Source organism: Henckelia pumila, chromosome 2, assembly GCF_033568475.1.
Source record: "Henckelia pumila isolate YLH828 chromosome 2, ASM3356847v2, whole genome shotgun sequence".
Lineage (NCBI taxonomy): Eukaryota > Viridiplantae > Streptophyta > Magnoliopsida > Lamiales > Gesneriaceae > Henckelia > Henckelia pumila.
The window spans coordinates 751,788-768,840 of record NC_133121.1 but is presented as its reverse complement, the minus strand read 5'-3'; the positions used below and the strand labels follow the sequence as shown (position 1 = coordinate 768,840).

Below are 17,053 nucleotides of genomic sequence, written 5' to 3'. Positions count from 1 at the left end.
GAATAGATTTCTAATTTCATTTCCCTCTTCTTTTCCTTCTTCCTCCTTAAATTTTTTCATAAAACTTTTTACAATATGAAATCAAAAAGTAAAATATTTGAAAATCCATTTTTTAAAAAATTTTGGTCGTTGAAATTTTGGAGATGATTTTTTTATTTTTAATACATAATTTATACAATTAATTGCAATAAACTATACAAAGTCATTTAATTTTTAAATAGTAGAACTTTTACGCCACAAAATGATGAAAATAATAATAAAAACAAATATTGCTATAGATATTTTTTATAAAATAAAAATTAATATTTTGTATATAATTGAAAGAATTTTTTTAAAAAATATATTAAATATAATTATATTTATTTTATAACTTCTAATATGGAAATTCTATTACGTCAAATTATAATTATAAAATTCCTTAATAAAATTATCATGTTATACATATAAAAAACATAAAATTTTAATAAGATTTTATTGTCAGAGTTGAAAGTAATAATAAATTATTTTAATAATTTAATTTATTTATTTAGTACTTATTGAACATTAATTATATATATATATGTTGTGCATTAATTAAATATTATAATTTCACTATATTTAAAAATTTATAAAAATATATACATAAACCAACACACACTGACACGTACACACAAACATATATATGCACACATATATATAAGGATAATTTTATCGAATAAACATATAAAAATATTATTAACTTCACGAAAGTCTGTTATTAAAAAAAGTCAATAAATCACTGCAAATGTCTGCAAATGTCTTGCAAAAAAGTCTATAGGACTCCATATAATTCTTTTCACAAACTCTGTGAGATTTCCTAAAAGTCAATAAAAATATATCAACTCCACGAAAGTCTATACTAAAAAAAAAGTCAATGAAAGTCATTAAATCTCTGGATTGAATACACCCCTGTTAATAAGTTGTTTGGTAGTGCTTAACAAAATACTTTTTAAAATCAAAATTTGAGTTTTTTAAAAAATCAAAAAATATAACTTAAAAAATCAATTTTTTTAAAAAATTATCTACAAAATCTAAACGGACTCAATATCTAATTTCAAAATGATTTAAATAGAGCTGATGACGTGTAACTCATCTGACATCAAGATCTTAAGTGTGGGACGAACCTTTAAGTCGAAATTCAATTGTAACAAATCCCCCCTCCCCCAACTCAAAAAAAAAAAAAAAATGATTTAAATAGAAGGAAAATGAATACTTGGAGAATTTCACTAATATTATTTTATCAAATCACGAAAAATAAGGACCTCTTAGGCTTTTTTTGTTGTGTTAATTTTTTTTTTAAGGAATGACCTCTTACTTTAGACAATCTCATAATGCAAAGAGGAAAAACTTTATTGGAAAAATTCAAAAACATTTAAAAATATTTACTTAAAAAATTAAAAAAGTTAGGATTTATTTAACAAAATTATAAATCTATAAGAAACAAAAGTTTATTTTCCATTTTTTTTCGAATGGAATTTATTTTCAATTTTACTCTCATATATACACTTTGTTATGTAATTTTGATATTGCGTGAATTTATGAGCAATGTTCTGTCTTTCTAATTTTTTTCTCAAACTTTTTTTTATGTAGTTTTTTTAATTATTAATAAATAAAAAATGGGACGTGTTGGTATTCCGTAAATACAAACTCCATTGGCTGACACGTACGTCATCTCGGTTTTCTGGGATTCTTCTGTGTTTTGGAATATCTACTACTACATCAAGATTTTTCTCAGGTGGTTTTTCAGTTTAACCTTAGTTTTGCTGATTGATTTTATGTTTGCGAGTCTCTCGTGATTTTCAATTTCACCACTTCGCTTTGAATCATTTATCTCGACGTACTTGTGATTGTCTTGGGAAGCGTTACGGTGTAAAAGAGGAAGCTTTTGGTTATTTCTTGGAATTTTGGTATAGTTGTGCTGTGATATTAAAATTTTTTTTATGCATGCAATTTAAAATAGAGCAATTGTTTTGTTATTCATTCTTGTGTAAATTTTGTGATATTAACTCAGTGATGGGCCGCTCAAGCAGTACCATTTATGTGGGCAATCTTCCTGAGGACATTCGCGAGAGTGAGGTTGAAGATTTGTTTTACAAGGTTTGATTTTTTTTTACCCTTTCTTGTGCATGTATTGAATTCATTTGAAGGTTTAAAAAAAAAGTTTTGTTTTACAACCTTCAGCAGAAAGAGACGCAACTGTAGATGCACATGCAGTCAAAGGATGCAATTTTGGCCATAAAGTATTACTTTAATGTTGGATTGTGTGAATTATACAGCTTATTGTCGGAATAACATGTTATGGATATTTTATTTACAATAGATGGCATCGGTGTTTTGAATCAAAGAAGTTTTAAGTATTTTCTGTGAGCTAATTACGTCTCTTCTTGGTTATTATTGTAGTATGGGCCTATAGTTACCATTGATTTGAAAATTCCATCAAGACCGCCTGGTTATGCTTTTGTTGAGGTGAGCAACCATTTGAAATTTGACGCTGCAAATTATTGCTTGATGGAAATCATGATGTTGATGACAAATCATGCTTATTAGGTTTTACCTCATGAGATTTACTTAAATAGTTTAATTTGGTGGTCTTTTTTTTTTTTTTTTGCCATAATGAATTTGGTGCTTTTTTATTTCAGTTTGAAGATCCACGTGATGCTGATGATGCTATTCGTGGCCGAGATGGTTATAAGTTTGATCGTTATAGGTTACGGGTTAGTTATTTAACTCTTTACAACATCATAAGAATGCTGATGGTTCTCATATCTCAAACATCTGCCATTTCTTTTTGGTTGATGTAGGTTGAGCTTTCTCATGGAGGGCGAAGATTACCATCATATGATCACCACAGTAGCTACAGTAGTGGGAGTAGTTTGGGGGGAATTTCAAAGCGGTCTGATTATAGGGGTAGGGTTACCGGGCTTCCTTCTTCTGCTTCTTGGCAAGACTTAAAGGTATGCCTCTTCCCCTCTGTGGGTGCATGTATGTGGTTGTGGGGAGAGTATTTGTTCCACTGTATCATCGTAATTCACCTCCTTGAATCGGTATTCGTAGGATCACATGCGTCGAGCAGGAGATGTCTGTTTCTCTCAAGTTTACCGCGATCGAGATGGTAATTATCATGACATTGAATTTTAAATTTTATGTGAAATAGAATTCTGCCTCAGCTGCTACGAGAAGGCGAAAGCAGTTCAAATGGAAATTTGTGCTTCCTCTGCTGTCCTCTTTGAACCCGGAGTTGAAAACCAGAATGAGTGCGATCCTACCCTTTTCAGAGCAGAAGGCATCAAGCCTGTGTTTTAACACAGGTTGATAATTGGCTTCCTAACCAAAACAAAGTGGAAACTCCACAATGATGCTACATATATCTGGAGCATGTGGCCAAGGCTCCTTAATATTTCATCCACGACCAATTTGGTTCAACATTATCTTACTTCTGTCTAGTTTCAGACCTCTATGGATGCTGGTAGCACAAAACCTAGTATTAGGACTTTCACACCTCTTCAAAGGCTGCTGCATAAAGTTCGACTGTCGTGAAAGGAAGTATGATCGTATTTAAAGAAATGACGAATTAGGACAAAATTTTATTGAGCTAGTGTTTTAAGAAGGACAAACACATTTTTCCATTAACTTAGTGAACCTTAAATTTATACTATTGACTTGCGTCAAAAAAGAAAAAAAAATTATACTAGTGACTCATCATATGGGTTACGTGCTTGTATAGTCTTTTTTACCATTAATTCGATTCATATTCAAATAAGTGTAATATGATAATGGTAAATAGTAGTGAAGGCTTAAATAAGGTCATACCGTAATTGTAAAAATTGATAAGGAAGAAAAATGCCATTTCAAATAATAGAATTTGAAAAAAATTAAAAGACAGGGACTAGATTGCAATTTAACATGGTGAATTAAAAAAAGAAAAAGGAAAACAACAAAAAAAACCATACAATTACACCAATTTTTTCTCTAGTACACTTGGTAAATAGTTAAGAGATTATGGAACGACAATCTTGGCATGGAAGACATTTAAAGATGGAAAAGAAGCTTTTTGTAATTTACTGATTCTGTAAGAATTACTGGGATATGCGAATTTTGATTTGTGGAGAGAATGAGAAATGCAGTGTTGGCAATCCCTTGATGATAAGCACTTGGATTACAGAAATTTATAGATGCAAAAAATGCTGTTTGTGATGTTCAGATTCTGTGAGAGTTAACTGGGACGTGTATTTAGACTTGTAAAAAGAATGAGAAATGCAGTGTTGGCAATCCCAGATTGATGGTAAGTACTTGGATAACAAAACAATCGGTTGGGATATTCCGGGAGAAGAATTAGTACAAGTAGTAAGGTCAATGACTTGCAGTAGTTTTTCCCTCATGTCACCATGCATTTGATACCAAAATGCCAAAACGTTATCTATATTCAATTAGGTTTTCCAAGAAATTGGTTATATTTTATGAAAGCTTTGCGTGAGGTTTTCGGGACTTCATTTTGGATTTGATACGTCTAAACATTGGCACTGGATGATGGTAGTTTCACCAGTTCTATGTAATGATTGTCTTTGAGTTACCTTTCGATTACTTCTTGAGGAACTATACACACATTCAAAGATATTACCTCCGAGAATATGTACAAAATCCAGTTTCTTCCAATGAGTCAGCTAGATGCCGATGGCAGCATTAAGCATGGGGAGTCACATGCATATACCTGTTTGCTAGACATTGTGGTCACGCGTAAACAAAAATTATGTTGTGGCTTATTAGTGACCGCTTAATCCCAATAAACCTTGATGTTAGGCTCTAAGTTGAGGGGCCTGAACTTGTTTATGAAAATGACAGCATAAAGCTGCGCACTATCCAGATTCTAGTCATGACTGAACTTTGAGGTGAACATCAGTTTGTCTATCCTTGTTGCATTTGAAAACTCGAGGTTTAAGTTTTTAAGATCTTATGTTTGGAATGCCCTTTGATCCCGGTTACATGGGATGTCGAGATATCCAGGAGATATGGATGAAACATAACTTACATGAAACACTAAAGATTAGATGGTGGGTTTGTTCCCAAAAAAAAAAAAAAAGATTAGATGGTAGGCTTTGAATTGTTAGCAGCTCAAAATTTTTTAAAATTCTTTGATTGGTTAAGTAAGTAATTTTGAGATAATTTGATTCTTTGTTAGTTTAGAAATGCTTTTGGGCTAGGTTTGTTTATTGTGAATTTGACATTTTAAAATTTAGAAATCCGTTGATAAGTGTGCCTGTGCGTATTTATTTGAAGTAATGTGTCGGAAGTGAGAGAGAGCTATTTTGTTAGTGGATTTATTTTGATAGTTGGTGGATTCAAGTAATTACCAGTTTTTTGGTGTCTGATCTTTCTCATGAACCCTACCCATCTCATCCCTTATGTCTCAGTAATTATCATCTAGGTAGCTGCTTAAGTTTCATCTGTGCTGTTTCCAGTGTTCTGGGAAAGCTGTATAGAGAATTCAGTATTATTATTGTGATTGTAATAATTATACACTAGTATTGATTTGCCTTTTCTTAGGTTTTTTGACATAATAATTGACAATGATGTTGTTGTTCTTGTTAATTATACAGGCATGCGTGGAGTCGTTGACTATACAAACTCTGATGACATGAAATACGCGGTTAGTAGATTTAATGCCTTTGAGTTTTGAAACCGATTGTCATTTTGACTGCCTCCTTAGTTTGTATTTTAAGAATGATTTATATTAATTTGGTGACTGATTATGAACTAATTTCCATTGTCTTTTGCACTGTTCTGGTATCCTTGCAACACGTAGGTTAGAAAGCTTGATGACTCTCTATTTCGTAATCAATTTTCTCGGGCTTACATACGGGTATGTTATTATGAAGATATCAATTTTGTATTTGTTTTTCTTGAAGATCAAACTGATTCATGTATCTGTAAACTTCAGGTTGAAGAGTATGACCGGAGGCATAGTTATTCCAGGAGCCTTAGTCCTTATTCAAGAAGTCCCAGTCACAGCCATTATGACTACAGGGATAGAAGGTGTCTTTTAAAATCCAAATGGGTTGTTTGCAGTATTAGACAGATAAATATTTTATGTATATTATATGTATATGTGTAGTGCTCTGCAAATATAATATGTTGTGCACCTGTTTTGTTTCTAACCCTTAAATTCTCATCTTTAGGTTTGCATCGAGGTCAAGATCTAGATCACCTCCTCGCAATGTGTCAAGGTATGATGAGTGGCTTTTCCCTTTGACTTTGCCACCATTATTTACATCTAGATAAGTTGAGAAAAAAGTATATTATCAGATATACTATGAAGAGTTTAAAGTTATCCTATGTGCAATATGAATCTGGGGCCTTGAGGTGTGGTAATGCAAATACGAGGGTTGGTTGTAAAAAGATGTTGCCATCGGAGCTGTTTGCTGCAACTTTTCTGGGAAAATTAACTAAAAGTCAATTGATGATATTGGTAAATCAGATGCAAATTTATGATAATTTTACTAAAATTAACTTTAGATTATGCTATATTTCTTGCGCTATACGTTGATTCTCCCTCTACATATTCATGCAAGAAAGAATGCTTATCTTAGGTTATTTTCAGGCATTCAGGCTCTTTGTGGCTATTGACTTAAGTTTTTGGTAATTGCTCTAGGGATAATTTGGAGAGAGACTATCTCTTATGTTGCAGTCGAGCTAAGCAAACTTTTTACAGATAATGCTTTTTTTTATTTGAAACCCCATTCTAAAAAAATACGATGTTAAAGAAGATTATCACGAAAAGATCTCAGTACTTTGTTTAAGTCACCTTTTGCATTTGAGATATTGAAAAACTAAAATGTACTCTTGTGCGTGTTTTCATTCAAAGATAACTGCGTGACTTTTGCCAATTGAAGCATCATATTTGAATGTTGATGGGTTTTCACATGGAGTTTTAGGGAATTTACTTATGACGCCATGTGTTCAAACTTTGGTACTGGTCTGCACATTGTTTTCAAGCCTGAGAAGATTGATCATTGAATTGGATTCCTAGTTTTAAGACTACTATGCCACAATCATGAGATATGGCTTTTCATTGCTTATGGGGGATTGCATGTCACAAATACCTGACAGTTGGTGGCATGGTGCTCAACTTCTTGCAACTCCGTCTTTGTGGAAGTAAGCGATTCAGTTTAGCATTGTCGACTGAATCTAATTAGTAGTTTAAATTAAGGTTCTTTGTGTGGCTGTTGCCCATTAATGATTGGTTGGAATCGAAATTGATGAGTGGGTGTTAAATTTAGTTTGCTTATTCAGTGCCATTTGATTGATATGATCACAGTTTGTTACATTGCTGAAACAAAGTTATCTGATTGTGCTGGTCCGATCAGTGAAAAACCTTCTGTGGCTGGCTGCTGGCGATTATTTGGCAGTCTCTTTTCTTCATTTGGATCTTTTTGAGTTTGAATGACCAGCCAGCCAAAAAAATGAATCCACTTGGAAATGAAAACGTGGATGTGATGCGATTACCTATCGCTGCTGCTTTTATAGTCCGAACTTCTTTGGTTCTGAATTGGTGGTTTATGGAAATCATGCAGGTATCGTTCAAGATCTAAATCTCCCGAATCACCTGTAAGTGTAACTTTGTTAGTTGTGTGTATAGCAGTCTGTTATATGCTTCTATCATCAACTGCTCGTCACTGTCCAGTTTCATCAAAGAAGACGCCTGAGTGTTAGTCCTAGGGGAACACCGAGCACAAGCAAGAGCAGGAGCAACTCGGACAGGGTATCTTACTCGGTGCGTGTTCTTTGGTGGTTTTTTTTCAATGTGACATCTTGACTATGTTTGCATGCTCTCATTTTATGATTTTCTCATGGTTGCAGGAGCGATCTGATTGAAGCAGATAAAATTTCGATTAAAGTAAGCTGAGGAGCATAGTGTTTATAGGGAGGGATTTGATATCTTATGCTTTACTAAGATTAGGAATCGTTGAATACCATTTTAGGTGCTTTCGAACTTTTGTTTGACTGTACTCTGGATTAGCTGCAAGGGATTATGGAGGTTTGGTGAAACTACAACTCTGCTTGTATATTTTAATTTCTTGTGTGGTTTGATGTCCCCGACTTCATCAACATCAGTTGTAGATTTTCGGGAAGGCTTACAATAATTTGTTTGTTTTGAACAAAATTCCGAAGCCAAAATAATTTTGGCCAAGTTTATCGCTTATAATCTGTCTTTAAACAAGTAAGCTAACAGAGTAGATAATACTCTTTGAAATTTTAAATACTCTCTACCCAACAAGATATGGATAAAATATATTTGGGTGGTGGTTTTGTTTTTTTTTAGCCCGAGTGCATACACCACTTCAGCGTAGAAAATCTGAATTGTACCAATGCTGCTAAAAGTTTGCGCGGTGCGGCTGTATTAATTAAAAAAATAAATAAACGATATTATCATGAGGAACTAAATCCAACTGACATTTAAATGCTTACAACTCGAGGCTTTGTGCCTTTAACTTGTAAGACTAGCCCATTACACCAAAGCAAGACACTCAGCAAATAGATTATATTTGGAAAACCAACAAAATGGAAATCCTTTAATATGCAACTGTTCCGATTCAATTGCGAGCCTAGTCAGCCATAGGGGAAAGGTGCCAGATATGAGAAAGCCACGGGCAACCACACAGCTCGTGGCTGCTAAGAGAAACGGAACACAACAATTTCGAAGCCACGCAATAGTTTCAGCTCTGCCGTGCAAGGCAGACTCCAACCATTGTCGAATGCTGCTCAAACATACATAATTGATTTTGCAGTCATAGCAATCACAGTTTTCAATTTAACATAGTAAGACAACTATGGCCGATTTTGTGGTGTCCTCTCTGATCCATGTCTATGTCGAAAACCACTGGAACGCATTCCAGTTTCAGATCCACCAGCTGGTGGGTGAAACGGATCCCACGTTGAATCTCTATCAACATGGTTCAGGGGGAGGGAAGACTGGTAATCCCGGTCCCAAGCATAAAATTGATCCTGAGGGGAATTTTCAGCTTCTTGAAAGGTTCTTCCTGATGAGCTTGAAGAAAAGAAGTAGAATTGATCTGATGATGAAGTGAGAGGCACAACTTGCGCCAAACCTCTGCGGCTGTTGGATCTTCTCCCTGTGGGTACCAGAGGATTTCGTGTCATTGGGGGTTGTTGGATTGCGGAAAATATGCTTGAAGCGATGGCACACGGTCACGAGGCCGCGCAACAATACCTGGGTAAGGTGGAAGCATTGATGTGGTAACGGAGCTTGGAGCTCTACTACCAGAACTGTCGGAATATATGCATGTCAGCATTATATAACTCGAAATTTATAAACCAGAAAGTAGAAAACTTTTAGTTGATAAACACTTTTAAGAAATATATTTGCCATCTATTTCGTGCAACAGATGCAACCCTGATTAAAATCAAAAGCCAGTCAATTCACTGACCTGTGACCAACAATAAAAGGGTGCATTCCAGGTCTTGGCACGTTGGAGCCATTCCTAGCAGCTCGCTGATTTACAGATGGAATCGAAGTTTGATCTGCAGCACCAACGCGGCTACCAGTAACAAAAGGAGAATGGGCCCAACCATGAAAATGTGCATCTATAGAAGGAAAACCATAGGAACTAGGGACTTCGTTTTGAACTGATGGGCCACTCCAGGGATTATTAAAACTGGGTCCATCAGAGACACTCCCACTGGATGTAGAAGATGGATGGACTGGCCCAAAATAAGTAATATATGGGCAAGGATGAGCTGAGATGACATGGATGTATGTTCAGCAATGACAGCATGATGGCCAAGAAAATTGTGAAGCATGAAACAGAGAGTACTATTATTAATAGGCTAGGTGAAACCTTAGTAAGACACAGAATGAAACCTTACATGCACTGGATGAAAATTCTCCCTCGCTGCAAAAATCAATAAAAAAAAGTAAAATTCCAGAGCACTATTAGCTGAATGCTTTCACATGAAATACTTCAAACATACTATGCTAAAAGCAATTTAACCGCATACAAGTAATCTAGAGCTCCATGAAAAAAATATGTCCTGATTCTAACAGTGAAGCATGATTTGTGCCTATGCTTAATCCCAAGTCCAGGGAATAAAAAGATTCAGGATAGTAGCGAAGTGGTATCTCTTCTTGAATCATTCATTAACGTTCACAATATGCCCGCTATTCTTCACATGAAATTTTAGCAGACTGACAAGAAGAGGCGTCCACTTTCTGCTTTCCATTTGAATGAGGTTGACTCTTGAAATTTTCAAAAGGATAAACAAAGGGAGAACTTTCACTAAATATAGAAATCATGCGTAACTTATATGGACAGCCAACAATAGGCTTCAGGACCCATCAAAAAAAAAAAAAAAACAATAGGCTTCAGGGCTGACTGAAAATCTTTTCCACCATGCATGCTTTATAGTTAAACCAACGCATTTATCAAGAACTACGACTTATCTTCTTTTGGTAAGATATTTATACCATCGACCCCCCAGTATCCAACTATAAATGTACTACTTGCACACAGCCTAAAATAAAAAATGCTAGTAAACAGTTACAGCATCTATTTTGTTTCATCATTGTTAGAATCAGGAAAAAAAGAGACAAAGAATTAAATGAGGATGTGAATATACAGGAGGTTCGCCACACCTAGACCCCAAAAGGGAAAAACAAAATTTAACATGGGCATGTGAAGAGCTTTTCTCTTACTGATTGTTAATTCTTTTCCCAGTTCAAAAGGCCAGCATTCAAGAGTAAAGACTTGTCAAAAAGCTGTTAAGTCATCTCAAAAGCAGATTGCATAGAAGGTGAAGGTCATGCAACTAATTCATAATTAAGTGCGAGGATCAAGGACATAACCTATTCCTGAAGTGGAAACTTATTACGTCTCACAAGTAGTTGTAATTTTCCTTTATCCCCATTTTCAACTGCGCAATCTAAGAAAAATTTTAAGCATAATAAACTCCAAATTTAGGAGGACAAAAGTCTGATAACTCAGCCAGACATCGTTACAATACCAACTTTAAGTGGTTTCCCAAAAGATTGCATTTGTATATTTTCACACAAAATAAAAAGGGTTTGAACTTTAGTTATATAAGAACAGAAACCCAGGACACATTCTGCACACCTATATGGTATGTTTCTCGGCACATACATTCGCTTGTTCTTATGTCTTTGACTTTCTTCGACCAATGCCAAAACACTCTCCTCTGAATCTCATTTATCCTTATCTCTGGAAATTATATTTTGCAACTTGGAAATTTTTAGTTTCCACAACATGTCTTTCTATTTTGTTTTGGTCTACCAATTTTTTTTACATAAGACATAATACATTATATTAATAAGAAGGATAATTACAAAAAGCAGACAAGTGGTCCACGAAACCTAAACATATTAACAGCACATAAAACTACAATTCTACATAAATCTGATACTCCAATAGTTTCAGTTTTTATGTTTTCCAGAATCCTCATGGGTAATTTAGTTTGGTTTCACTGTGTTGAATTTTGGAAAAGATTTCTTTCAGTTGCCAACTAATGCCTCCTTTAGTGGGTAACTATTTGAGATCTAAAAGCATTGTTGGGAGGACAGATTTAAAGTTATACTGGTACAAATTGCTTTGTTGAGCATATTCACTGCATATAAATATGTGGGACAAATTACGTCAGTACCCTGTAAAAAATAGAGAATGCGAAAAAACAACTCTTTAAAATCAATTGCATTTAAACGTCATGTTCTTTTAAAATCAGGCATATAACCACTAAAAAATGGGGTAAATGTGCTGGAGTGTTTTGGACAAATGGGTTAAATGTGTTTGATTTTTAAAATGAATGATATATTACTCTATTAATATTTTTAGGAGGTTTTACGTCTTTCCGACTTTACACAGGGGGGGACCTGATGCAATCAGCCCTAAATAATTGTATAATCACAGTATAAGTAACATTTTTCATTAGGTTTTACATGCATATAACCGAGTTGATTTAATACAAGTGTGTTTTTATCCGTGGAATGGAGCATCAGCAAATGAGTTGGTTGTAGATTTCTAAATCATATCGTGATTCTCTTCTCCGACTCCTATAAAATTTTAGCAGTTTTTACTTTTTGATGTTTTTAGGGGGATTTATCTTTTTTATACTTTTCACAGGGAACTTGGTGCAATTAGCCCTAAATAATTGTATACGTCACAGTATAAATAACATTAATCATTAGATTTTACACGCATTTAACTGTGTTGGTTTTATACGACTGCGTTTTTATATGCGGAATGAAGCATTAGAAAATGAGTTGGACAGTGATTTATAGATCGGATTATGATTCTCTTTTCTAACTCCTATAAAATTCAGCGTTAGTTATTTTCCCTTTTTTATTTTTTTAGGAGATTTTATTTTATGTCTTTTATACTTCTCACTGGGAGCTTGGTGCAATTAGTCCTAAATAATTGTATACATTACAGCATTAATATTATTATTCCTTAGATATTACACGCATTTAACCGTGTTGATTTAATTTAAGTGTCTTTTTATTTGGGGAATGGAGCATTAACAAATGAGTTGGATAGGAATTCTAGATCATATTACCATTCTTTTTTCTGACTACTATAAAATTCAACAGTAGTTACTTTTACTTTTTAATAATTTTTAGGGGTCATTATGCCTTTCATACTTTTCACAAGGGCCTGATACAATTAACCCTAAATAATTATATACATCACAGTATAAATAACATTAATCATTAGATTTTACACGCATTTAACCGCGTTGATTTAATATTACTGTGTTTTATATGTGGAATGAAGCATTAGCAAAGGAGTTGGACAGGAATTTCTAGATCATATTATGATTCTCTTCTCTGACTCGTATAAACTTCAACATTAGTTATTTCTACTTTTCGATGTTTTATATTCCAACTTTCCTTCCATGTTAAGTGATGAATTCATAATTTGAGGCTTGTTAGCAATTGAAAAGATTTCAATATGTTTACCTATTGCACCTGTGACAATTATTTGCTATCTTTATAATATATTTCTGTGATGGTATGACAGAAAGACACGAAAAATTAAACACCAAATTAGTGGATTCTAATAGCAGAATCCTTTCATATAAAATCCCATATATATGGCTCACGAATTGTAAGTTTATGCACTGTTTATGTGTTTTGTATGTAATAATTAGTAAAGCATCCAAACTGAAAATATTATGCAGGAAACATTACATTTATGATGTAATTGCATCGTTCAATTGGAAGAAAAAAACAAAGAGTCTTTACTTTTAATATGGAATACAGAGTGTCGAAATGAAAACAAGGTTTGCCATACAATGATTTACAAAATTGACCAAAGAATAATACGCTTTTCTTCGCGAACGTATAAAACCAACAAGTTTTATGTAATAATTTCATTTCAAAGTTTCAATGTGTCATGTCATGTACGTGCTCAGACAGTGGTATGATTTATCAAGTTAGAGAACCTTCAACTGATTGGGCCCCTTCAGGTGTGTTTGAATGCAAATTTACTCAGATGATTGTGCTAAAAAATCTAATGAATATTTAAAGCAAGCTGTTAGCCGATAGCATAACTTTCTCTCATAAGCTTCGCCGATCAATTACCTATTATTGATGGGAAAATGAGAATAGACAAAGCCAGAGTGCCGGATGAGGTAGAGATTTATGTATGCTCACAAAACATTCTACATTCTTCATTTCATAGCAATCGTATAGCCATACTATTCCTCCAAACCACAAAGTTGTTCAGCTAGTTTTACCAAAAAGCTCATCATGTGCCAATCTGCTAGTAAACAAAGGAAACAAGAATATATTTTCTGTAGGCATCTAAAAGCGACTTGAATATGAGAATGGTTCAAAGATGTGTTATCTATTCAAACGTAGAAATGAAACTTAATCAAACTACTCTTAGGACTTAATTAATATACACTCGTAATCGTTAATAGAGCTTACTCAAAAGAAGCAGGGATCCTTGTCAACCCACCGAATGGACACCAGTGAACTCCAAATGACTGCAAAATCACTCACAATTTTTTAAAAAAACTAAATAGAAATATTATTATCTAGCTTTTATGCATGGTTATACATACAATAAGGCATAAGCTACGAGGGTTGAAATGCGAAAATCCACATAATCTATCTAACATATAATGCACAATTGGAGTTCACCTAAACTCGGAGCATAAACAATAAATGACAGTGACAATTCAGTATAAGCAACTTGATTCATAATTGCCTACAATAAGATCAAAGAAATTTGGGAGCATAGATGGGACTCCTAACATATAGGGAAACCAGAAGGGTCTATACACCTACAATTTCCAGTTCCAGCAATAATAAAACATCAAAAATTTAAAAATTAAGTTTATGCAATTACCATGTCAGAGTAGCTTAGATCATAGAGATCCTCATCATGAGCCCAGTCATCAAAGTTAAATTCAGGCAACGGACGACTGCCATTTGCAAAAAGCCATTGTCCTTTCTCAATTTTCCGACAGTTGGGACATTGCATTGCCCCCTTAATGTTGAAGGCTGAGCCAATGCAATCTGTACAGATCATGATAACCACAATATAGTGAGAAAAAATATGCATCTAGAAAAAACATGAGCAAAATTCCACACTTAAAATTATCAACCTCAAGAATTTTCTTTTTGTATGAAAATTTACAAATTTCTTGTGAAGATGCGTTTTATACACCCAAGCATTCAGGAATTATTCTTTAAACAAAAAATTTAACAATTATTTTCTTCCGATGCAATATTCATGACCATTCTAACTTCTTTCACATCAGGAAAACCAAATTTCAAACACATCAGGTTAATTTTAAAAACTAAATTAACGACAGATGGTAACGCTTTATCTTCCATGCCATTTTTAGCAGTTGCTCACCAAATCAAATTCAAAGTGACTTGCTGGTAATATAATTTTGAGAACCTTGTATCAGAAAAGATCTATTAAGTAAAATAGATTTTCATTAGCTCCATAAGACCAATCAAAATGGTTAAAAAAATTCAAGACAATGAAGAACTGGTGATGTAGATTGATCGTCACTGTCAAAAAAGGTAGCCGACAATAAGAAGAGAGGGATTTCCCAACATAAAACAGGACAGCTCTACAAAACAATCAATATTTGTATATACGTTCCATAAAATTATAATTACAACCACGAACAGGTTGAGCTTAGACTAGGTTAAACCATCACGATAAACATTTCCAATCACAGAGGAAGAGAGACTGGAAGAATGTATCCATCGATAAGCTTATATAGTATTCTATCCAACAGGCACCAGTCAATGAGTTCAAATGCAGCAGTCAGCACACGGAGTCAATTATTCACCGTTATCATTTCTCTACTTCAACAGATTCAAACTTTCATCTACATTAAAATATTCTGCAGTTAACTTCCTTTTCCAATCAAGGAACTACGTTAGATCATCCTAACTGTGAATTTCCAATTATATCTCCACTCAAAAAATCTCGCGTTCGCCCAAAATTTCCTTAATTCCTCAAATTCTAAAAGCAAGTTAGATGCACTGAGACTTTGAGGGAAAACATTATATCACAAAAATCACTCGTTAAACTATAAAATTCCGGGTGAATTGAGCCTTCGAACTAAATCCAATCAATAGAAAATGGAACAAAAATAAAATTGGCAAGATCACGATTAATTATTGAGAAAATGAAATGTTAATCACTCGCCGAGGTGAAATTGATGGCCGCATTGAAGCTTAGCCCAAGATCTATCGCCGTTATCCATGACCGCCTCTAAGCAAATGGAACACGACAAGGCCATGGCCATCGCCTTTCCTCCTCCGCCAACTCCATCGCCATCGTCAAGGAGATCCGCATCGCCCAATCCCATAACTTTAATCGTCAATTTCGAAGATTTTGACAAAAATTTCTTCAGGTCAAAAAGAAAGATGGCAATGGATAATTTAGATAAAATCAAATGAGTTTGGAGACACGAGAGACAACAGAAATGGGAATAAACGATAGACTTTGAAAAATAACTTTGTTTAAATCAAATTTTTTGATTTATAACCTTTAAATACAAAAAAAAATGTAAAAACAAAATAAAGTAAAAATATCCAGAAGGTTATATTTCAAAATATGGTAAACAAAGGTTATTTAGTTAAATAAATTCGGCAATAAACTGTGAACTGCCTTTTTCTTTCAGTTTTCCTCTTATTTCTTTTTATATGCGCAAACGGCCAACGTATTACGGGATCCGCTGGTTTAAATTTTTTCCCCTCATTTCCGCATTCATTGTCTCATTGATTTTTAAAAAGAAAAAAAATTATAATTTTTTTTAAAATATATATATATATATATATATATATAGTATAAGATATGTCAAAAAAGATGGACTCGCAACTAAACAAAACAAAAAAAAAAAAAAAAAAAAAAAGTTGGACTCGATCTATATTAATAATCAAATTTTATATTAATTACTAGTAATCGATGTTCACGTTGCGTGTTATGTAATTAATGTGTAGTTGAAATGAATTTTTAATTTTAGCATGAATAGATAGTGCGTGATTTTTTATAATGGTTTTTAATTATAAATCTTAATGGCTTTCTGTATTATTTATTTAAAAGATAATTATCAATTTTTTGGATGGGTTGATCCAACTAGGTTCGGGTTTTCCTGCCCGCCCCATTCGATGAATAGGGGATGGAGACATTTGACAACTCTAATTTGATGTGACAAATTATATTCATTTATTTAAACTTGAAAATTTCGACTAGGAGGCATAATTCTTAAATGTGATCGTTTTATCACGTTAATGGTAAACCTACAAATTCAGCATGGCATTTAAAGGCGAGAGAATAAACATAACAGTTTCATCACATTGATTATTTTGTAACCAAGAAAAAGCTAACCACCAGTATTAATATGAAACAAATCAAATTAGAATAAGCATTTTAAAAAACTAATTGTATAAATTATTTATGTTATTTAATTAATCATTCAAAAATATTCCAGATATAATATTTAGTGAAATTAAATCTTATCTTATACGAAAAACACT

General features: G+C 33.5%; 1 protein-coding gene and 1 pseudogene across 3 annotated transcripts; one reads left to right on the top strand and one right to left on the bottom strand.

Moving 5' to 3' along the window:
- Positions 1-1,652: 1,652 nt before the first annotated feature.
- On the top strand, positions 1,653-8,133 carry LOC140879876 (serine/arginine-rich splicing factor SR30-like). Of its 3 annotated transcripts, none has more exons than XR_012149542.1 (13): positions 1,653-1,753; positions 2,030-2,115; positions 2,419-2,484; positions 2,658-2,732; positions 2,820-2,972; positions 3,073-3,130; positions 5,613-5,662; positions 5,819-5,875; positions 5,954-6,048; positions 6,192-6,239; positions 7,380-7,620; positions 7,697-7,786; positions 7,873-7,893. XR_012149542.1 is itself a non-coding variant. In XM_073283825.1 (13 exons), the coding sequence occupies exons 2-13, from the start codon at positions 2,032-2,034 to the stop codon at positions 7,885-7,887; spliced, it is 825 nt and encodes a 274-aa protein (XP_073139926.1). In that variant the 5' UTR covers positions 1,653-1,753; positions 2,030-2,031; the 3' UTR covers positions 7,888-8,133. The 3 variants fall into 3 exon arrangements, 2 of the variants coding, with proteins under 2 accessions (XP_073139926.1, XP_073139927.1); XM_073283825.1 differs by having other exon boundaries at positions 7,587-7,620; positions 7,873-8,133; XM_073283826.1 differs by lacking the exon at positions 1,653-1,753 and adding an exon at positions 1,766-1,925 and having other exon boundaries at positions 7,587-7,620; positions 7,873-8,133.
- A 295-nt stretch (positions 8,134-8,428) lies between these two features.
- On the bottom strand, positions 8,429-16,017 carry LOC140881051 (E3 ubiquitin-protein ligase IPI1-like; annotated as a pseudogene).
- Positions 16,018-17,053: the final 1,036 nt, after the last annotated feature.

What these genes read in the sequence shown, in the direction of transcription:
- LOC140879876 (XM_073283825.1), top strand. Translation starts at nt 2,032, where the DNA reads ATGGGCCGCTCAAGCAGTACCATTTATGTGGGCAATCTTCCTGAGGAC. An exon ending in CTTCTTGGCAAGACTTAAAG is followed by an intron (nt 2,973 to 3,072) that starts GTATGCCTCTTC and finishes CGGTATTCGTAG; the next exon opens with GATCACATGCGTCGAGCAGG. An exon ending in TTTCTCGGGCTTACATACGG is followed by an intron (nt 5,876 to 5,953) that starts GTATGTTATTAT and finishes TGTAAACTTCAG; the next exon opens with GTTGAAGAGTATGACCGGAG.